The 21,128-nt window shown below is 64.4% G+C and overlaps 1 protein-coding gene across 1 annotated transcript in view; it reads right to left on the reverse strand.

Annotated features, from left to right (window-relative positions):
* Positions 1–21,128, reverse strand: part of CHD5 (chromodomain helicase DNA binding protein 5) — a 50,645-nt gene that overhangs the window by 26,603 nt on the left and 2,914 nt on the right. Inside the window, exons 2-7 of the mRNA XM_062193077.1 lie at positions 12,473–12,600; positions 5,394–5,573; positions 3,521–3,639; positions 3,066–3,304; positions 1,465–1,589; positions 52–175 (exon numbers count right to left, since the gene is read on the reverse strand). Of these exons, the coding sequence (XP_062049061.1) occupies positions 52–175; positions 1,465–1,589; positions 3,066–3,304; positions 3,521–3,639; positions 5,394–5,573; positions 12,473–12,600 (915 nt within the window). The remainder of the gene's footprint in view (positions 1–51; positions 176–1,464; positions 1,590–3,065; positions 3,305–3,520; positions 3,640–5,393; positions 5,574–12,472; positions 12,601–21,128) is intronic.

Raw genomic sequence — 21,128 nt, forward strand, 5'->3', positions numbered from 1 at the left:
CCCTCCACGCCCTCCCACGGAGGCCCGGGAGCCCTCCCCGGGGAGTCCTACTCCTCTTCTTCTTGCGCCTCCTCTTGCTCTTCTTGCTCAGGGCTGCAGAGCTCTCGGAGCGCACGGAGGAGCTGTGGATGCTGGCGCTGTCGAAGTCCGACTCCTCCCGCTCCTCCTCCTCACTCTGCGGGGCAAGGGGGGGCACCTGAGCCCGAGGCCTGCTCCAGGGGCTCAGCCCCGGGCCTTTGCTGGCCTGGGCAGGGAGGAGGCCCGGAAACAGCGCTTCCTGTGGGTTATCTCAGCCCAGACCCTGGCCCCGGAACCTCACGCCACAGCCCAGCCCACCCAGCCAGCCTCACGTCCCACCACCCTCCAGGGCTCTCCCACTCCTCCATCCAGCCAACTTCCTACACACCCCTCAAGGCATGGCTAAGGACATCTCCCCCAAAAAGCCTTCCTAGATCTCTCCTAAGGGGACCCCCAGCACCGTAGCATGCCAGGGTCGCCCCCTGCTGGTGCACCGTTGGCTCCCTCCCTCAGGAGCACGCCTGCCGTGGCTGGGCAGAAGACCTGGCACTGAGCAGGTACTCAGCAAACTGAGTACAGAACTGAGCTGGACCCACAGCCCCCAGGCACAGCCATCCTGCTCCCTCCAGAGTAGCTCAGCTCCAGCTCTGGTCCTGGCTGCTGCCAGAGGGGCAGAGAGACAGCTTCGCTCGCTGCTCCACACAGGGAAACAGCCCCATGGGTGACAGCAGGCTTAGGCTGCTGGGACATGGGCTTAGGGTCTGAGCCTGGGGCCAGAGCTGGCTCTGGAGTGGAGGGTGGTCCTGCCTCCACATCCGCTCCCAGAATCCCTACCTGGGCGGCCAGGTCCCATCGGGCTGCAGAAGAGCGCCAGCAGATTCCCCAGCGGTGGGCAGCAGGAGCCAAGCGAGCTCCCAGACCAGCAGGACGGACCAGAGAAAGCTCCCTGCCCGGAGCCCAAGCTAGAGGGGCCTTTGGAAGATCTAGTCTAGGGGCAAGTGCCGTGGCATAGCAGGTAAAGCCGCCACCTGCAGTGCTGGCATCCCATATGGGCACCGGTTCTAGTCCCAGCTGCTCTACTTCCTATCCAGCTCTCTGCTGTGGCCTGGGAAAGCAGTGGAAGATGGCCCAAGTGCTTGGGCCCCTGCACCCGCGTGGGAGACCTGGGAGAAGCTCCTGGCTCCCGGCTTTGGCTCGGCCCAGCTCATCTGGGGAGTGAACCAGCGGATGGAAGACCCTCCCCCTTCTCTGCTTCTCTGTGTCTCTGCCTTTCAAATAAATAAATCTTTTTTAAAAATGAATCTACTAAAGAAAAGGGAGGATCTAGTGAGAAGCCCTCAGCAGACAGACGGGGAACAGGCCCAGCAGACCCGCAGGCGGAGCGGGAGGAGCAGTGTGGGCGCAGGCCCGGTGACCCAGTCCTGGCGGCCCGGCACACGCACTCACCGAGGAGCCCTTCTTCCTCTTGGTGCCCATCCCTCCGAAGCGGAACTTGAGCCCGGCCGCCTTCTTGCCCTTGCCCTTCTTCTTGGCGTCTTTGGAGCTCTTGATCTTCTTCCTCACGCCGGGCCCTGAAAACGGGAGGCGGGCAACGCCACTGACTGGCACTTCCCGCCACCAATCAGGAGCCCTGCAGGGTGCGGCCCTTGCTCCACGGCACCCCGCAAGTCGGGAGAACGGACCTGCTCTGAGGCCAGCTCTCTGCACACTGCACGCCCCCGGCCACTCCCAGGAAGGAACCGGCGGCACCCATGGAGCTCCCACCACCCTCGCGGCCAGCAGGGCCACTGAGGGCACAGCTGACCCCTGTGGCGCAAGCCTGGGCCCCTGGAGGGACGCCCTGGGGCTGATAGCCCTCTGCACAGCAGGCAGCCTCCCCAGGCTGGGACAGCGCTGGCACCACCCACGGCTGTCCCCAAGGCCGCCTGCGTGGAGCTGGCCTCAGAGCAATGAGCCACGGGGGAGTGACGACCCCCGCAGCCCAGCCTGCTGCCAGGAAAGGTGGGGGCCGGAACGCGGCTCACACCCTGCAGAGGGAGCCTCGCCCCAGGCCCTCCTCCGGCCGCACCGCACGCAGGGACTCGGAGCCGAGAACCCAGCTGCACCCTGGGTGGCGCCACAGAAAGTCTGTTTCAGTTTTTCAAGCTCTGAGCAGGCAGCTCAGGGAATTGAAAGCCCAGAGCAAATGAGAAACCAAGGCAGTGGGCAGGTGCGCCAGGCCGGGAGGCCCTCCTGAGCTCCCAGGCACCAGGAGAGGATGGGCCAAGGGGTAGGCTCTGACGGGTGACACCTGGCCACCAGGCGCCCTCAGAGACCTGGCATCCCAGCACCGCTCCAGGAGCCAACACCCCTTGGGGCCAAAACACAAGGTCGCCAGAGCCCTCCCTCGGCCCCCATCAAGCCCACATCAGAGCATCCAGAAGGGTGAGGTGCTGCCAACCCCACCACGGGGGCCCTGGGAGGGGCGGGGGGGCGGGGGGAGGGGCGTGCATGCCTCCAACCCCCACGAAGCCAACATTTCCAGCCAGGGATCTTTCTTCCCAGGGCATTCCAGTGCCAGAGGGCCCTGCCTCCCGCGACGCCCACCACTGAGCCCCACCCCTGGACTCCCTGGGAAGCCAGCCCCGACCACACCGCTCCCTGCTCCAAACTCCTTTGCATTTCCAGGACACTAAAGCCCCAGGGACAGGGACTTGCGCGCCCCAGGGCCCTGGAGAAGGACCCTGTACAGAGCAGGTGCTCAGGCGAGAGTGGCCGGCCCTAGCCCTGGGCTCCTCGGACTCCAAAGCCCGCAGCTCCCAGCAGCCAGGGTGTCCCCTGCCGCCTCCCAGGCCCTCTGCTGGCCGGGCAGAGACTTCCCAGCGTTCCGCCTGCATCAGCTCCCCAGGCCAAAAGACAGGCAGAGCAGAAGTCACGGTGCCATGTCGCTACCGAGAAAGGGCTGCCGGCCCAAGGTCACGGAGAGCACCAGGTCCCCCGCGAGGCGGCCCCGGCTGCCCTGTGTCTCCCTGGGGAGGGGCTCTGCCAGGCAGGGCTCAGGGCCTTACCCTTGCCCTCCTTGGTCTTGGCCTTGCGGATGGGCACAGGCTGGGGCACCTGCTGGGGGCTGATGGCCAGTGGAGGGGCGATGGTGACCGTCTCCACGGCCGCAGCCACTGCTGCCGCCGCCGCCGCCGCCGAGCTGCCCTTGAAGGGGTTGTTGGCGCTGAACTCCCGCCACTTGGCGCCCAGGACGGTCATCATCTTGGACATGGGGATCTTGGGGTTCTTCTTGGCGATGAGCGGCCTGTGGGGTGGGCGGGAGGGTGAGGGCAGGGCCCAGCCCTTCTCCCACACCTGCGCGCTCGGGCTCTGGCACTGGCCTCGGGTGTCCCATCCCACCCCAACCAGCCTGAGGGAGGCCACGCTGAATCAAGGCTCCCGGGGCAGACGGGACCACCGGCCCCTCCCACCGGCTCTGCCTGTCACCCAGGGGAGGCACAGACGCCCGGCCCCTGCCCACCGGAGGAACTGGCTGAAGGCCTTGTAGTTGGTCAGCGTGTGGTAGTCCTCCTCCGAGAACAGGTAGTCTACGTCGTCCAGGCCCCACTCGGCCATCAGCTGCCCCGAGGACTTGGGCTCCTGCAGACACAGGGGCCAGAGGTGAGGGCCCTGCGAGGGGAGGGCTTATGTCTGCCACACAGTTAGGACAGATCTCACCTGCCAGCCCCCACTGGGGACCTCCCGCCTGCTCGCAGGGCAGGGGGTCCTGTGCGGGCCCAGAACCCACACTTCCAGCTGCGGGAAGCGGGGACTTGGACGGCAGGACCGACAGCAGCTTCAAGATGGGAGAGGACATGCCCCTGGGGAGGGAGCAGGGCTGAAGGGGAACAAGGCCTCCCCCACACCCCGGGAAGGGACAGGCCACTGCCAGGTTCCGGCGACAGGAAGGGGCACCTGGCCAGCTGGGGGCGGAGCCCTGAGAAGGCCTCTGAGCCACTGCTTCACCTTCAGGAAGCCGGGAGCCACGTGACGTCCCACGGACACCCAGGGAGCCCTCGAGAGGGTCAGCCTGGGGGTTTGCTGACCACAAAGCCCTAGGCTGACCAGGACCGACAGGGAGACACTGGCTATAGCGCTGCATCCATTTGAATCCTCGCCACATCCTGGCGGTGACCACGAGGTGGACAAGCTAGTTAACATCCCCATGGCTCAGTTTTCCCCTCTGGAAAATGGGGAAATGGTCCAGGTGCTCAGAGCAGAGATCTATGGCTGTGTCAGCCACCTGGCACCCAACCCTGCCCCTCACTCCCCCCCAACACCCACCTCTTCCAGGTAGCCCCAGCCTCTGGTCCATGAAGCCACTTCCGCCCCTCCTGGGTCAGAGCCCCTGGTCAGAGTGGTCATGTGACTTGGGGCAGTCCGGTCAAGGGGACAGTGGGGTGACCTGCTCTCGCTCCCGCCAGACAGGGCTGAGAGCCCCAAACTGCTCTGCACGCATTCCCAGCCGTGAGTGCGCCGGCCTCAACCCGGAGCTGACCCCACAGAGGAAAGAGAATGATCCGAGGGTCCCACCACCCAGAAGCCCCTAGCCTCTCAACCCTCCCGAACCCCTTTACCACCTAAGCCCCTGGAGCTGGTCCCCACGACACGCACAGCCATTCCTGAAGGCACACGGCCCGGCATCCCCACGCAGGCGCAGAGCCCAGCGTGCGAGCGGCAGACGCCGCCCCTGGACTGCTCACTGAGGTTCATCTCACAGCTGTCAGCCCCCCAGCCCCCAGTCACAGCCGACTCTCACACACCCACCCAGTACCGCGACCACTCGGCGCTGCCCTCCACCCACAGGCACCGTGCGAAGGTTTACACAGCCGGCGTCTGCAAGTCCACTGCCGGCCCACACTGAGCCTCTGCCCGTCCCCGCCGAGTTGGCACAGGGCAGCCTCAGGAGGGCCCGAGACCCGGGCTCGGTCCGCACCACTTCCCAGGCTGGCAGCAAGGGGCTTCTCCTAGGGTCCCTCACGTCTCTGCCCCGTGCTCAGGGGGCACCCCGGGGGCTCGCTCAGGAACCAAACTCCCTGCCCGCCACAAACCCCGCTGTCCAGCACAGCTTGTGGCACAGACTCCATCTGTGGCCTCACTTTCCAGATTGTTCCGAGCAAGAGGTTCCTGACACTGAACTTGGGCTCGCACTCACGCCATCACTCTCCCAGGGACAGCTGCACGCGTGTGCAGGCGGGCTGTGGCTCCCGCCATGTCCTCCCAGATCCCCCCGGCGTGACCTCCAATACTCTCCGAGACACCCGACTACAGCACCTCTAATGAACTGGCCTCCGACATCCGGGGCGAGCACACGTGTGCACACGCATGCCACACAGCTCCCGGGAGGGCGTTACCTTCAAGCATCCGTCGTCGTTCTCCTCCTCCTCCTCCTCCTTCCGTTTTCGCTTGGCTTTTTTCTCCCTCTTGTCCTTGAGCTTCTTCTTCTTCTTCTTATTAGGGGAGTAGTCGCTGCCCTCACTCTCCGACTTCTCCTCCAGATCTTCCTCGTTCTCCGACAGCTCGTCATTGCTCCCCTGGAAGGGGAGGGGGCGCGCTGAGGGACCAGAGGCCCCAAGGAAATCCAGAGTCCTGGTCAAGTCCATCGACGCCCCCCCATCAGCATCCCGCGGCTCACAGCCCAGCACTGACACCCAGCCACAGGGCCACCCTGGGGCCAGCACAACTCAAGGTCTCGTGCTCAGAGAGGCCTCCCCTGCCAGGCAAGCCCAGCCCAGCCTGCTCAGACACCCCTGGAGCGAGCTCAGGTCCTGCTCCACTCATGACCCACTGCCAAGGGATGCTGAGATGAAAAAAAAAAAAAGATTTATGTATTTGAAAGGCAGAGTTACAGAGAGAGAAAGAGAGGGAGAGGGAGAGATAGCTTCCATCTGCTGGTTCACTCCCCCAAATGGCTGCAATGACCAGGGGTGGCCAAGCCAAAGCCAGGAGCCTGGAACTCCATCCGGGTCTCCCACATGGCTGGAGGGGGCCCAGGCGCTCGGGCATCATCTGCTGCATTGCCAGGCTCATCAGCTGGGAGCTGGATTAGAGTGGAGCAGCCGGGACTCGAACTGGCATCCAGACGGAATGCTGGGTGCCACAGGCGGCTTAACCCGCTGCTGAGAGTTTACCCAGTGCCACGTGACAGGACGTGAAGCCAGGAGGGCGTGATGCCCAGGAGAAGCCCTGAGCAGCGGGAGATCCGGCACCGTGTGGCCGCCTGGGCTCCAGCACTGAGCGCTCGGCGATGCAGGCATCGATGGAATCACCTTTATCCCATGAAACCTGTGACTGGCGGGGGCGCACCCCGGTTTACCAGCCTGCGAGCTCTCCAGGAGCCCACTCCCACCGTGGCCACCTGTCTCCATACCAGACAAGGTGATCAGGCGGCTCTTCAGCTTGGCTTGCTTTAGTGCCCTGGCTCTAAGGCAGAAAGTGGCCCATTTATATGGAGCTACGCTGTTTGCAGCCAGGGCCTCCCCCTAGAAAGGCAGGGCCCGGGCCTGCGGGAGAGGCTGGCACCCGGCGCTTGGCATCCTGGTGGTTGCTATTAGCTGTTCTCCAGGTGAGCAAAGAGAGCGCTGGGAAGAGATGCAGACAGAACAGGAAAAGCAAGCTTAGAGAGAGCAGTGGGGTAGAGGGAGGCACGGGGGGCACGGGGCAGGGGCCTGGAAGGGGGAGAGGAGAACGGGGGGCAGCAAGGGTGGTAGGGTCCCCCCTGGAGAACCTTGGGAGGCCTCTGGCCTGACCTCTGCCCTTCAGGCTATAGCACAGTTGATGACCTGCCTTTTCCCAGGAGAGGCTGCAAACAGCTGGATGAGGGCGGGCAGGGTCCCTGAGACCCAGCTGGGAAGGACCCACCACACACCCGGAGTTCCCGACTCTCCCCGCCAGCCTCCTGCCTCACAAACCTCGTTAGCCCATGGTGCCCAGAGCAGCAGGCAGCCGGCAGGCAGCTGGCAGGAGCAGGGCCTCCCTGCTTCCCCTGTGTGTTGTTTCCCGGAATACTGACTGAGTCACGCAGGGCCCCGGGGCAGCTCCCAGCCCAGACGCTGCCTGAGCCTGGCCCGGAACTGGTGGCGATTCAGGGTCCCAGGCCACAGAGCCCGGGCTCTGCCTCAGACCTTTGGGGAGATGGGGGTCAGGCAGGGATGTCCATCTTCCCCAGGGTATCAGAGCTCTGCTCCTGGAGAGCCCTGAGAGACAGGATCTACCCGGCTCTCACCCCAGCAAAGGGAAGGATGGGAAGAGGGGCCCACTGTGGCATTCAGCACCATGGACAGGGGCTGATGGAGGAGGCCGCCCGACGGGCAGACCTGCAAACCCGACAGGGAGGAGGCTGGAGCAGCCACGGCCGACTCCCACGTGGTCTGTCTGTGGGTCCTAGGGCTCCCCGGGGAGGCACTGCCACTTGTGAGCCTAGGAACTGAGCCAATCAGCTTCCTCCGTGACCCAGGAGATCACGTGAGAAGAGGCCTCGAACATTCCGACACCAAGGAAAGCCAAGCGCAGAGAAACCGTGTTCAGAGACGGACGCAGCCTGGTGAGGGCCAGGCCTTGGCGCCACGCCCTGGGCGGGGAGCTGGTCCAGGCCACAGCAGCCCTCTGCCCCCGGCCACAGCCAGACACGAGGCACCCGTGCTCGGCTCTCAGCCAGTCCTAGCTCTGTGAGCGCCCACGACCACCCCATCTCTGCTGGATGCCACAGATACAGCCAGCGACACAAAGCGCAGGAAGTGACCCGGCCTCACCCACAGCGTTCCCCAAAACTGGCACCGACTGGGGCAGAGTGCACCGAGGTGCCTGTGGACAGCGGCACGACTGGGACAAGAAGGGGCCGTGGTGGTGACCCCTCGGGGACCGTGACCCCAGCACCTGATGGGGAGCAGGCAGGGACTCGTCCCAGGGGCAGCAGAGGCAGAGGAGGGCGGGGCGAGGGAAGCAGGACGGCGCCTCCGGCAGACTGCTGTCTGGCAGGAGCCACGGGGTGTGCGCAGTGGAAGGGGGCGGGGCCAGGCCGCCAGAAGAGCTGAGTGGGGAATGGCAGGACGGAGATCCGCGGAAGGAACGGGCTACAGCCAGGGCACCGCGGGTCCGCGGCTCCCCAGCCGCCCCCCGCCCCCGCAGCGGCCTACCCAGGGCTCAGTCCACTGAGGCAATCGTGGCTCTCCCTCCTAGGTCTGCCTGCGCTGAGACAAAAGCTCTGATTCCCCAAGGCCCCCAGCCCACATCCCCGTCCTGACCCTCAGCCTTCATCAAACGGAGCCCACCCCCACGGCACCGGGCGCCCGGGCCCGCCCTCCCCACACGCCCAGCCGAGGGTGGGCAGCAGGACTCTGCAGCCTGCAGCTGCTCCAACACTTCTGGAACAGGGCCTCGCTTTCATTGTGTTTTCCAAATCTTTCCTTGCAGAGAAAGAGGGTGGGGGAGGCGGCCGGGGACGCTGCAAACGACTCTGAGGTCGACTCGCGGAGTGACCCACAGCAGGGACCCGTGGGGGCACAGGATCCCATCCAGAGACGCCGAGAAGGGAGGAGACCCAGACGCAGGGGCAAAGGAGCTGCCCCGGATCTGAACCTCGTGGAGGGGAGCTGTGGGCCAAGCTGCATTCGCAGGACGACACCCAGGCCCAGACCCGGAATCCCGGACAGTCCCTAACAGAGCTCCTGGCCCGCCTGGAGCCGGGCACGGAAGCAACCACACGAAGCCGCAGCTGTGACAACCGGGACGACAGTCGGGCCTTCGACCTTGGCGCTGTCCTTCCCGCTACGGCCACCCTGGGCAGGAATGGGGGGGACGCTCCAGCAGGCGCCACCGGCAAAGCTGCCGTAGACTCGGCCCCCAGGCTGCGTGCGAGGAGGTGGGGGCAGGCAGGAGGGGCCTCTGCTCTGAGGCCCCCAGCCTCACGGAGGGCGCAGACCACAGTCCTGGGACGTGGTGCCCTTCCTCCCTCTCAGCTCCATAGATGTTTCTGGATCCAGGCCTCCGTCTCCCTCTCCTCCTCCCCACCCTCCACACTCAATGCCAATGTCGCATCACCCGAAAAAAGGAGGCACCAGAACTCAAACAGAAAGAGAGTCTGGGGTCCTTCAAGATGGAGAGGCGAAAAGAAAGAATGAAACAGGAGCCTTCCATTCACCAGGGTTATAAACAGTTATAATCTGGCGCTGAATAATTGGTTGCTATGGCAACCGCTGCAGTACAGGTGGAGATCATTCCCCCCCCCTGCACGCGGGGGGCTGACAAGGAGGCTCATCTACATATGCTCAGGTTCTGGCTGCAGCCCGGTTATTATGTAAATCAGGATCCACTCCGAGCTGCCCACACCCCCAGCTGCTGCCCAGGGCCCCTCTGCCACCTTATCTCGGGGCCACCTGTCAGAGGAGGGGAGGGGCAGAGGGAGAAACCACCCGGCCCCTGTCCTGGGACCCTGACTCTGGCCCTCCGGCTGCCACAAGCTCTGGACCCCCTGGCACCTGACAGCCCGAGACGCCAGGCTCTCAGGGACGCAGGGGAGGGGCAGCCACGGGCCCAAGGTCATCTCGGGGCCGCCTGGGTTCCACCCAGTCATCTGGAGGCCTCCTGTCCACCACGGCCCTGGATGTCTTTTGAGAACGGGCATCGCCTTTCGGCAGAGAGGAAGGAGGGGATGGACGGAAAGGAGGGAGGGTGGGGAGGAAGGCGGGCGTGGGGAGGAGAAGGGGAGGGAGGCAGAGGACAGCAGAGACACTGGGAATGAAGGAAGCAGAGTCCAGCCTGGGAGAGCCAGAGAGCATGCCCGAGGCCCTGCAAGGGACAGACAGCCAAGAGCCCGAGACGGGGGAACCCAGACAAAGGCAAAAACACGTTCGAGAAGGCCTGTGTCGGCCAGAGAAGGGAAGAACGCTGAGAACGAGAGAGAGGTGGGACCACAGCTCAAGGCCACCGCCCCCACCCCGGTCCCGCCTCTGTCCAGAGACCGCCCGCCAACCAGGATGCTTCCTGACCGGAGTACTGCCCAGCCCTGCGCCCAGAGGAAGGGAGAACACAGCCAGGCCTGCCTGGGGGTGTGGCAGGGGGAGGGGCAGACGTGCACCTGCTGTGCCCCCACATCTGCACTTGAGAACTGGGCAGACCCAGCCCGAGCCTGAGACCTGAGGTCCAGCTGGCCCCGCCCCTCTCTGCCGCCCACACAGTTTCCATAGACGAAGTCGCCAGGGCAGAAAAGCCAAGGAGGCCTGGGCAGGGGGTGCCGGAGCAGGCAGCCCCGCCCTTGTCACCAAGCCCCAGCCCCCAGAGCCCGAGTCTGAGGGTGGCAGCGGCAGCAGAACAAAATTTCAGACTCAACCAAAATGCCCGGCACCTGCAAGCTGGGGCCCAGCAGCCGGATCCAGCCACCCGCGGCCCAGCACGCAGCCTGAGGGGCCAGGGGAGGTATCAGCAATGGAGGGGGCAGGGAGCTGCAGCAGGGGATTCAAGGACCCCCCTGAGTCAAAGGCACGTTTCCGTGGGGAGCCTCTAGGCCTGGAGTCCTCACGCCTCCCCTGCCTCCACTTCCCCATCTGGGCAATGGACGCAGGGAGTCTCATCCCCCCTGTGCCTCAGAGCATAGGCCTGCGGCAGGCAAAGCAGGGCCCCGATGCCCGGTCGCCCTGCAGGGACCCCCACCCAGGTCTCCACCTGCCACGCTGACCCGTGGTGGAGGGTGGGTGTCCTGAGAACAGACATATCAACCACGGACGCCAGCTCAGACTGTGGACAGAGCTGAGGGGCAGCAAGGTGGCCGGCGGAGGCGGGCTAGGAGCCCAGGGTCCCACCAGAGGAAGAATGGGCAGTGCCTGCACAGGCACACATGTACACGCGTGCACACACACGTGCACACACACCTGCTGGGATAGAAGACAGCAAGGGTGGGGCCAGGGCTAGAGAGCACAGCTCTCAGGGCATAGCCCAGACCAAGGGGACTTACGGGTACAGACAACGGGGTCAGCGCGAGGCAGGCCCAGGAAGACGTGCAGGGGACAGGCAGGCGAGAAGGGCTGACCACCAGGCAGGACTCACAGAGGTGGTTCCGGCCAGGGCAGGTGGGGCTGACACCTCCCTGCCCCCCCACTCTCCCTCAACAGCAGCCCTGCCTGGGTGGCCACTGTGGGGACCGGGGCCCCGCCCTGGCTGACGCCCACACGCGAGGAAGAAATCAGGGCGCCCAGAACGCTTATTTCCCACAGCCACCTCGCACATGAAGGTGCGTTGCTCACCCACATCTGCTCTGCCCCCAAAAACGCAAGCAGGTGGGACGGAGACAAAGGACCGAGGCTCAGAGGGGCGTGGGCAGCAGCTCCCGCCGCCCCCCCCCCCAGCCACCACCATCTCCCCCTCCCTGGGGGTCTCCCCACTTCTGCCCCCCTGAAGCCACCAGAGAAACCCACAGAGCCGAGTCACACATGTCATGTTCCTGTTCACGCCACACCTCTCAGTGACCCCAAGTCACTCAGGGGACAAGCGTGAAGTCACTCGGGGGCCGCCAGGAACGCCCAGCAGGTGCGGCAGCCTGAGCCGGGGCCTGCTCCTCTGGGTCTTCTCCAGCCTCCCTCCCCTGCTTCCTTGTGCTGCCTGGGGCCCCCCAGCCGCCTTCCCTGGGCTCTCCCCCAGCAAGGTGAGTCAGGTGGGTCCCCTTGGGGCGGGCCAGCCAGGGAGGACCAGGCCTGGTGGGTGGCAAGTTGGACACGGCTGTCAGCCCTGGATCCAGATCTCCGCATGGCCACAGCCACGGGCAAGGCCCCCCCGAGCCTGCTCCCTAGACTGTGAAGTGAGGTGCACAGCCCCACCCAGCCCTGAGTCTGCCAGGAGCCACAGAGCTCACAAGAGCCGGGCAACTGGCACACGGGAGGGGTGGGAGGCGGCTATTCCGAGTAGGCGGGGCTTCAGCGCCAAGCCCACCGCGTTTCCTCGTCAGCCCCGTGGTGCCCGTCATCCCGGCCCACGGTTCCCGAGGCTGAGCTGCGAGATGCAGCTCGGGGGGCAGCGCTCAGCCGGGCACAGCCCACCGGCCCCTGGTCATAGCCTCTCCTGCCGGACGGCTCAGAACCAGAGGTGCAGGGGTCGCACGGCGCTTCCAGGAGAGCCACGCTGCCCCTCGCGGCCGCCCACCTTCTCCCACCTCCGCCCTCTCCATCAGGACGCAGTGAGAGGACACGGGGCAGCCAGGCGGGCAGTGGCCGCACAGCGGCAGCGAGGGCTGGGGCCAGGCAGCCCCCGGCACAGGACAGCCAGGCCAGGAGGAAGGACCCCTGCTTCAGACACAGGCGCTTGGTTCTGCCCGGGGAAGGGCCTCCGGGCACCGCGCCCCGCACACTCACTCACTGCCTCCCACTTGCAGGCCAGGGAGTCGGGCTCCCCCGGCGGCAGCGACGCAGCCCCGCGCCGGTCCCCGGCACCACCCCGCTGCCCTCACCTCCTTCTTCTTCCGCTTCCCCTTGGACCTGCTCTCCTTCAGCTTCTTGGATTTCTTCTTCTTGGGGAGGCTCACGGGCTCCGCAGGGAAGAAGTCCTCGAAGCCTTCAAGGCCACCATCCTCTTCCTCTGCAAGTCAGAAGGTGGGGGGTTACGCCTCTGCTTCCCAGGGAGGCCCCCCCCAGCGGCACCCAGCCAGGCCTCTGTGCCCCCAGACCTGCTGAGGCGGGAGACAGGGCTGCGCCTTCTCACCTCCCCTCTCCTGCCTTCCCCTAGTGGGGAATCGAAGACCACACTACTCCCTCCCTGATCCACTTACACACACACCCCACAGTATATGCACAGATACACACACTGGCACACACACAGGTACATCAGCATAGGCGCATACATAGGCACAAGTACACACACAGGTACACACCCACAGTACACACACAGGTGCACACACACAGCACAACCAGCACACAGACACATGCACAGGTACACACACACAGGTGTACCCATAGGAACATATATAGACTCAGGCACAGGTACACACAGGTGCACACACACAGCACAACCAGCACACAGACACATGCACAGGTACACACACACAGGTGTACCCATAGGAACATATATAGACTCAGGCACAGGTACACACAGGTGCACACACACAGCACAACCAGCACACAGACACATGCACAGGTACACACACACACAGGTGTACACCCATAGGAACATATATAGACTCAGGCACAGGTACACACAGGTGCACACACACAGGTACACATGGATAGGTGCATACACAGGCACAAGGACACACAGGTACACACACACAGCACAACCAGCACAGAGACACATGCCGTGTACACACACACACAGGCGCACACACACAGGTGCACACACAGTTGTAAACACACACAGCATAACCAGCACAGAGACACATGCACAGGTACACACACACGCACACACACATAGGTGCACACACAGTTGTAAACACACACAGCATAACTAGCACAGAGGCATAGGCATACACTGGCACACACACACAGGTACATGTGGATAGACAGGTGCATACATAGGCACAAGGACACACACAGGTACACACACATAGGTGCGTATATGGGCACAGGTACACACACATAGGTGTTTACCTCCATAGGCACAGGTGCACACACAGGTATACACACACAAAGCACAACCAGCACTAAGGAACATGCACAGGAACACACTGGCATACACAGCACACATACACAGGTACACACACCTAGGTGTATACACCCATAGGCACAGGTGCACACACAGGTATACATACACATAGCACAAACAGCACAGAGGCACCTGCACAGGTACACACTGGCACACACCAGCACACACATACAAGTATACACACATGGTACATACATGTGTGCAGTATACACACAGGTACACACAGGCACCTGCACAGGTACACACTGGCACACACCAGCACATACATACAAGTATACATACACGGTACATACATGTGTGCAGTATACACACAGGTACACACACAGGCACATGCACAGGTACACAATGGCACACACCAGCACACACATACAAGTATACACACATGGTAATACATGTGTGCAGTATGCACACAGGTACACACACAGGTATACATACACATAGCACAAACAGCACAGAGGCACCTGCACAGGTACACACTGGCACACACCAGCACACACATACAAGTATACACACATGGTACATACATGTGTGCAGTATGCACACGGGTACACACACAGGTATACATACACATAGCACAAACAGCACAGAGGCACCTGCACAGGTACACTGGCACACACCAGCACACACATACAAGTATACACACATGGTACATACATGTGTGCAGTATGCACACAGGTACACACAGGTATACATACACATAGCACAAACAGCACAGAGGCACCTGCACAGGTACACTGGCACACACCAGCACACACATACAAGTATACACACATGGTACATACATGTGTACAGTATACACACAGGTACACACACAGGCACATGCACAGGTACACTGGCACACACCAGCACACACATACAAGTATACACACATGGTACATACATGTGTACAGTATCCACACAGGTACACACACAGACACAGGAACACACACAGGTGCATACACAGGCACAGAACACACAGGCACACACGCACAGGTACACACTGGTCCACACCAGACCCACCCCCATGACAGGGTGCCAAGTGACCCTAGCTGGGCACCCAGCAGGATAGGAAGTCCTGCAGAGCCACAGCCCCCACGGTCCCAGATCTGAATTCCCCCACAACTCTGGGACCCCTCACTCACGCCAAGCCTGCCAAGGCTGGGGGGAGCGGCGTGGCTTTGACCCCCACTCTACAGGCGGGGCTCCAGGGATGAACCCTGCTGAGGGGGTCTGAGGGTGAGCAAGGGTGGCCGAGCACACAGTGGCCAGCACCAGGCATGGGCCAGCGAGGGGAGGGGGGTCTTCTGGGGCCTGGCAGCAGGAGGACAACAAAAGAAACAAACCACGCAGTGGAGGGGGGGATCCATCCACCCCTGGGGACAAAGAAAGCTCCCAGAAGGAACACCCTCCAGGAAGCCACCAAAGGGGCCTGTGGGAGGGCCAGCCCCCCACCACCAGCACCCTGGCCCCAGTGCCTCTGCAGGCTCATCCCACCCAGCACACCCCTGCCATGCCAGGGCTGCCTGGCACAGGAGCCAACCAGGTCCCCCTGCCTGGGGTGGGGGATACAGCAGGCTGAGGACAGCCTCTCGGACCCCAGGCGGCCCCTAGGTGATGCTCACGCGGGAGCAGGCAGCGCATCGCCTGCTGAACCAAGTTCAAAGATGGACACTCCCCCCCCCCCGCCCCTGCAAGTTCCACTCATAGCCATCATGGTTGCTCCACATGCACAGCGCAGACAAGACAGTGGCCTGCAGGTGCGAGGACCCAGGGGAGCACGCCCTGGACAAGCCCAGCATCTGCCTCCCGCCCTCTACACAGGTCCACCCACTCCGCCTGGCCCCTCTGGCCTAGACTCGCAAGGGAGGTGGGAGCTGTTCCCATCACCCACCCACCCAATGGGTGCAGCTCAGTCACCCACACGCCCCACCCCTGGAGGGCACAGGTGGCCAGGGGAAACCCCTCCCACCCCTGCACCCCACAGGGCCGGCGGGCACACACACCATCCCCCCGGGGAAGGTGGGGCTGCACGGCTTTCCGGTCGCCCCACACACCGGGACGCCCTCCAGGGTGGCCTCAGTCCAGTCCCCAGGAGTCCACGGGGCATGCCCAATGCCAGCTCCCTTCAGGTTCAGAGCGTGTACAGAGCAAACACAGAGATGGACAGAGGGACTGGAAGCTGCCACGGGGGAGGCGGCTGCCCGTGGGCTGAGCGCCAGCCGCCCAGGAACCACATAGGGTGCAGGCTGGGGACAGGGCTGTGTCGAGGGTACCGCTGCCTCGGTCTGGGCAGAATGACGGGACGTGGGGGAGCAGGCAGTGCTGCATCCCAAAGTGGAGCTCATGGGGGCCAGCCCTGGAGGCCCTCCCTGGTGACCCCAGCCTGTCACTCGGAGCCCTCACGTCAGAGGGGCAGGGACTTTCTGAACCAGTTGAACATACGCATGGGGCCCCACCGATATCCTGGAGCGGAGCAGTCTGGGGGGCAGGGGGCAGTGTCAGGGCCAGCACGGCCAATAGGATGCCCGTCCACACCTGCCCGCTGCCCCCCACCTCCACTCCCCCGGCACCACGGAGACCGCCTGGGCAGAGCCACCCCCACACCCTGGCAGTGCCCAGCCGCGGTTATGTAACAGGCTCCGGGCTGATGCAATCATGAGGGGGGGCCTCTCCCCGCCTCCCCCCACCCGGCGTCCCCCGCCCCCTCCCGGCAGGACAGTCCCCAACACAGGAAGTGCAGCCCAGAACACAGTCCCTGACTGGCCAACTGGCCAGCACAGCAGACGAGGGGACCCACAGGTGGCTGCGGAGGTTCTAGAAGGAAGCCTGTGTTCCAAAATGAGGCTGGGGAGAAGGGGAGAGAGAGCTCCCCACCACGCCCAGCCCACCCTCCCCACCATGCCCACCCTCCCCACCACGCCCGGCCCACCCTCCACACCACGCCCGGCCCACCCTCCACACCACGCCCGGCCCACCTTCCACACCATGCCCACCCTCCCCACCACGCCCAGCCCACCCTCCCCACCACGCCCGGCCCACCCTCCACACCACGCCCGGCCCACCCTCCACACCACGCCCGGCCCACCTTCCACACCATGCCCACCCTCCCCACCACGCCCGGCCCACCCTCCCCACCACACCCGGCCCACCTTCCACACCATGCTCACCCTCCCGACCACGCCCGATCCACTCTCCCCACTATGCCCACCCTCCCCAGCCCACTCTCCCCACCACGCCCGGCCCACCCTCCCCAGCCCACCCTCCCCACCACGCCCAGCCCACCCTCCCCACCATGCCCACCCTCCCCACCACGCCCGGCCCACCCTCCCCACCACGCCCAGCCCACTCTCCCCACCACGCCCAGCCCACCCTCCCCACCATGCCCGGCCCACCCTCCCCACCATGCCCACCCTCCCCACCACGCCCGGCCCACCCTCCCCACCATGCCCACCCTCCCCACCACGCCCGATCCACCCTCCCCACTATGCCCACCCTCCCCAGCCCACTCTCCCCACCACGCCCGGCCCACTCTCCCCACACGCCCGGCCCACTCTCCCCACCACGCCCGATCCACCCTCCCCACTATGCCCACCCTCCCCAGCCCACTCTCCCCACCACGCCCGGCCCACCCTCCCCAGCCCACCCTCCCCACCACGCCCAGCCCACCCTCCCCACCATGCCCACCCTCCCCACCACACCCGGCCCACCCTCCCCACCACGCCCGGCCCACCCTCCCCACCATGCCCACCCTCCCCACCATGCCCAGCCCACCCTCCCCACCACGCCCGGCCCACTCTTCCCACCACGCCCGGCCCACCCTCCACACCACGCCCAGCCCACCCTCCACACCACGCCCGGCCCACCTTCCACACCCAGCCCACCCTCCCCACCACACCCAGCCCACCCTCCCCACCACACCCAGCCCACCCTCCCCACCACGCCCAGCCCACTCTCCCCACCACACCCGGCCCACCCTCCCCACCATGCCCACCCTCCACACCACGCCCGGCCCACTCTCCCCACCATGCCCATCCTCCCCAGCCCACCCTCCCCACCAACGCCCCACACTCCCTGCCTGCAGCTGCCCCCGAGTTCCCCCCCAGGAAGGTTCTGGAACTCCCACTCCAGGTGGGGTCCCGCTCCCGCCCACCCCCATCTCTGACAGGCCCTTCCTCTTCCTGAAGACGTCCCAGGCCTGACCGCCTAAGAACCGGCCCTCCCCTCACCCGCCCATCTTCCTCCTCCGCTCGGCCCCCGCCCCCTCTTCTGCAATGGGCCCAGGCTTCTTAAACCCAGACCTGGGGAGTCACCCGAGCAATGCCACCGTCGGCCACTCCCGGGGGTCCCCAGCCCTGGCCCCCACCCCTCCCCTGCACCCCACCAGGCAGAGAGCACAGGCTCAGTGGTTCTGCCCCCACCCCCGCACTAGGATGGGGGACTCCAAGGCAAGAGTGGCCTTGTCCTGCCAGCCCTGGCCCCTGGCAGCTGCCCACTGCACTCTGGCCCGCCCGGCTGAGGCCTGCCTGCCAGCCCTCCCCCCAGGGCCCGAGACTCCATCGATCTGAGCGGCTATAATTAGGACCCATTAGCCTGGTTACCTCCCACCCCGAGCTGCCCGTTGGCCTCAGAGCAGGCCTGGGGGGTGCTGCTGCTGAGACGGGGAGGGGCCAGGGCAGAGACTGGAGTGCCCAGGGTGAAACTCCCCCGTCCCTGGCTAGGGTGGGTCAGCGGGGTAACACACCCTCACAGCAGGGCTGGGTGCAGGGTGCCCGTCCAGCACCCGTGCCGGCTGGGTACTGTTGTCATCCCCACTTGCAGATGAAGCTGAAGCTCACACATCGCCGTAACTCACTCACCCCTCAGTCTCACGGCTGGAAGGGGGCCAGCCAGGTCTGAACCCAGGCAGGCGGCTCTGCCGTGGTGCGCAGGCCCCTCCCCCAGGCATGGGCCCTCCCACCCCGGCCCCTCGTGCCAAGCTTGGGACTGCACGCTGGGGTCACTGAGAGTCCATGGTCTGGAAGGTGGCAGGGCCCCTCGGAGGGTCCAGGCGGGTCCTCACACACACTCAGGGCTGTGCCCGGCTCGGGCCCCAGCACGGCCCCACCTGCTTCCTCTGGGGATCCGAGGGAAAGAAAATGGGGAGAAATTAGGGCATCTGATTCTCCGCGATCTAAGTAAGGATCCTGTGGCTGAGACCAGGGCACCGCTGCCAGGGTCTAAAAGGCCAAGGATGAGGCCCCAGCTCAGCTCCCACTGCCCCCTCCAGGGCAGAGGAGGGGGCCCCCTCTGGCTCCCCCCCCAGCCCCACCCGCTGGCCAGCCAGCCCAGCACCAAGCAGGAAAGGCGGCCCCCTGGTGGTCAGGAGCAGTACTGGATAATGGCTCCCCCAGGCTCTTCCCGCTTCTCCATCTGTGAAATGGGGCTAACGCCGTAGCCGTTCACGGGCGATGGTGCCAATGAGAAATGGTGAGTGACAAGTGCAGCCCAGCCATGGCAAGCAGGGCCCGGGGAAGCCCAGGGAGTCAGGAGGGTGGGTGGTGATGGGGGAGGGGGAGGCTATGCCTGGTTGGGCACTGTGGGCCCAGGGTTGTCAGAGCCGTGCCAGGCTGGCCGAAGAGGAAGCCAGACTACGGTTCCCGTCAGTCTCGGACCTCTGGGCTGCTGAGGGCGGCCGTGCTCCCCGCTCAGAGACACTGATCATTTATTTACGACACTTAACAAAGCCCAGACATCACCTCATGGGCGTCTCATCAAAAGAAAGCTTCGGTCCCGGGCGCGGAGTGGGGAGGGAGAGGAAGCAGGGGAGGCTTTCCCCAGGTGACCAGGATCTGGGGGGACAGTGCGCAGGGGGCCCAGGACAGGCGGGGGAGAGGCCCCAGAGCCGGCCTGGGGCATGGATGGAGAAGACGGGGAGACAGGCAAGGAGCGAGGGGGCCGGAGTGGGGAGTCCCAGGCCGGGGTGGGGCAGGGAAACGCAGGAAGAAGAACGGGCCAGAGCCGGCCGGCCGGCCAGCAGACATACAGACCAGGAGGACCGAGCAAGAGGAAGGAGAAAATGACAGAGCCGCCAAGCTAGAGCGAAGGTGCTCTCTGCAAACGCCCCAGAGGTCAGACCCCAGGCCCTGTGCTCAGCTCCTGGCTCAGAGGAGGCACTCGAGAGACCTGTGTGGGGAGGGAGATGGATCGGATGGGACTGGATGGATGGATGGATGGATGGACGGACGGACAGATGGTGGATAAAGACGGTGGATAGGTGGACTTAACGGTGAATGACGACGGTATGAGGGGATGGGTGAATGACCGGTGGATGGAGAGAATGACAGACAGACGGATGGACAAACGGCAGGTGAGTGGATGGGTGGTGGGTAGACGGAGGACGGGTGCATGGGAGACGGGGATGGGTGTCAGGATGGACGCTGTGTGGACGGACGCAGAGATAAGTGGGTGGATGGTGGACGGATGGATGGGTGATGGCATGGGTGATGTCAGTTGCTTGGTTTTATGGGTAGACAGGTAGATGTCCAGGTGGGCAGGAGAATGGATGGGCAGATGATTGAATCAAAGAAGAATGAGACATGGGCCTTGTTTTCTGGGAGGACAGAGGCCAGGTGACCAGCACACTGCCCAGTGGCTTGGCTAGCGGGCTGCTGATTCTCACAAAGGTGATCAAGGAGCGTTAACTACAATCAGGAGTTAGTGTCTCCCTGGGACTCCCCAGTCCACATTTCCCAGAGCGGCTAAGTTACAAAAGCATGGGCTGGGAGTCATGCCGGTCACTCTGTGCTGGCCCCTGTGTCCGAGAAGGCCCAAGGGGCTACACAGCTAGGCCTAGCCCTGGGGACCGCGGAGTGACCACCTTTCAAGAGTCCCTCGGGCCAGAGTGGCCATCCCGCCCTGCCAGGGAAGCCTGGGCTCACCGGCCTTGGCCGTGATTGGACTAGAACGGAGAGCCGGCTGGCCCAGCAGGAGCCGCATCTTCTGCCAGGCCCCTCCCCTGCCTCCCTCCAGCCCCACCAGGCTTCCCGCTCCCCCCAGCTTACTGGACAACGGTGCAAGTCCTGGAAGCATTTCCTTAGGGAAGGCAGACAGCTGCCCCTCGGAGGGTGCTAATTACGCCAGCCACAGCTAACTGGGCACCCATTATGTGCTGGGCACTGTGACCTAAATATTCCACGTGCACCCTCTCACCAGTCTCACAATAACCCTCTATGAGGTAGCCAGTGCAATGTCCCCATTCTACAACCGGGAACACTGAGGCACAGGGGGCTAAGAAGCCTGCCCAAGGCCACTCAGCGAACAAGAGCAGAGCTGGGACTTGAGTCCTTGCTCTGAGCAGGCTCCAGAGCTGGCGGCTGCCGGGCCCCGCGCTGGAAACAGGTGGGCACCCAGCCTGCGTCCTCCTCGGAGTGGTGGGCACCCAGCCCGTGTCCTGCTCGGAGCGGTGGGCACCCAGCCCGCGTCCTCCTCAGAGCGGTGGGCACCCAGCCCGT

Source organism: Lepus europaeus, chromosome 5, assembly GCF_033115175.1.
Source record: "Lepus europaeus isolate LE1 chromosome 5, mLepTim1.pri, whole genome shotgun sequence".
Lineage (NCBI taxonomy): Eukaryota > Metazoa > Chordata > Mammalia > Lagomorpha > Leporidae > Lepus > Lepus europaeus.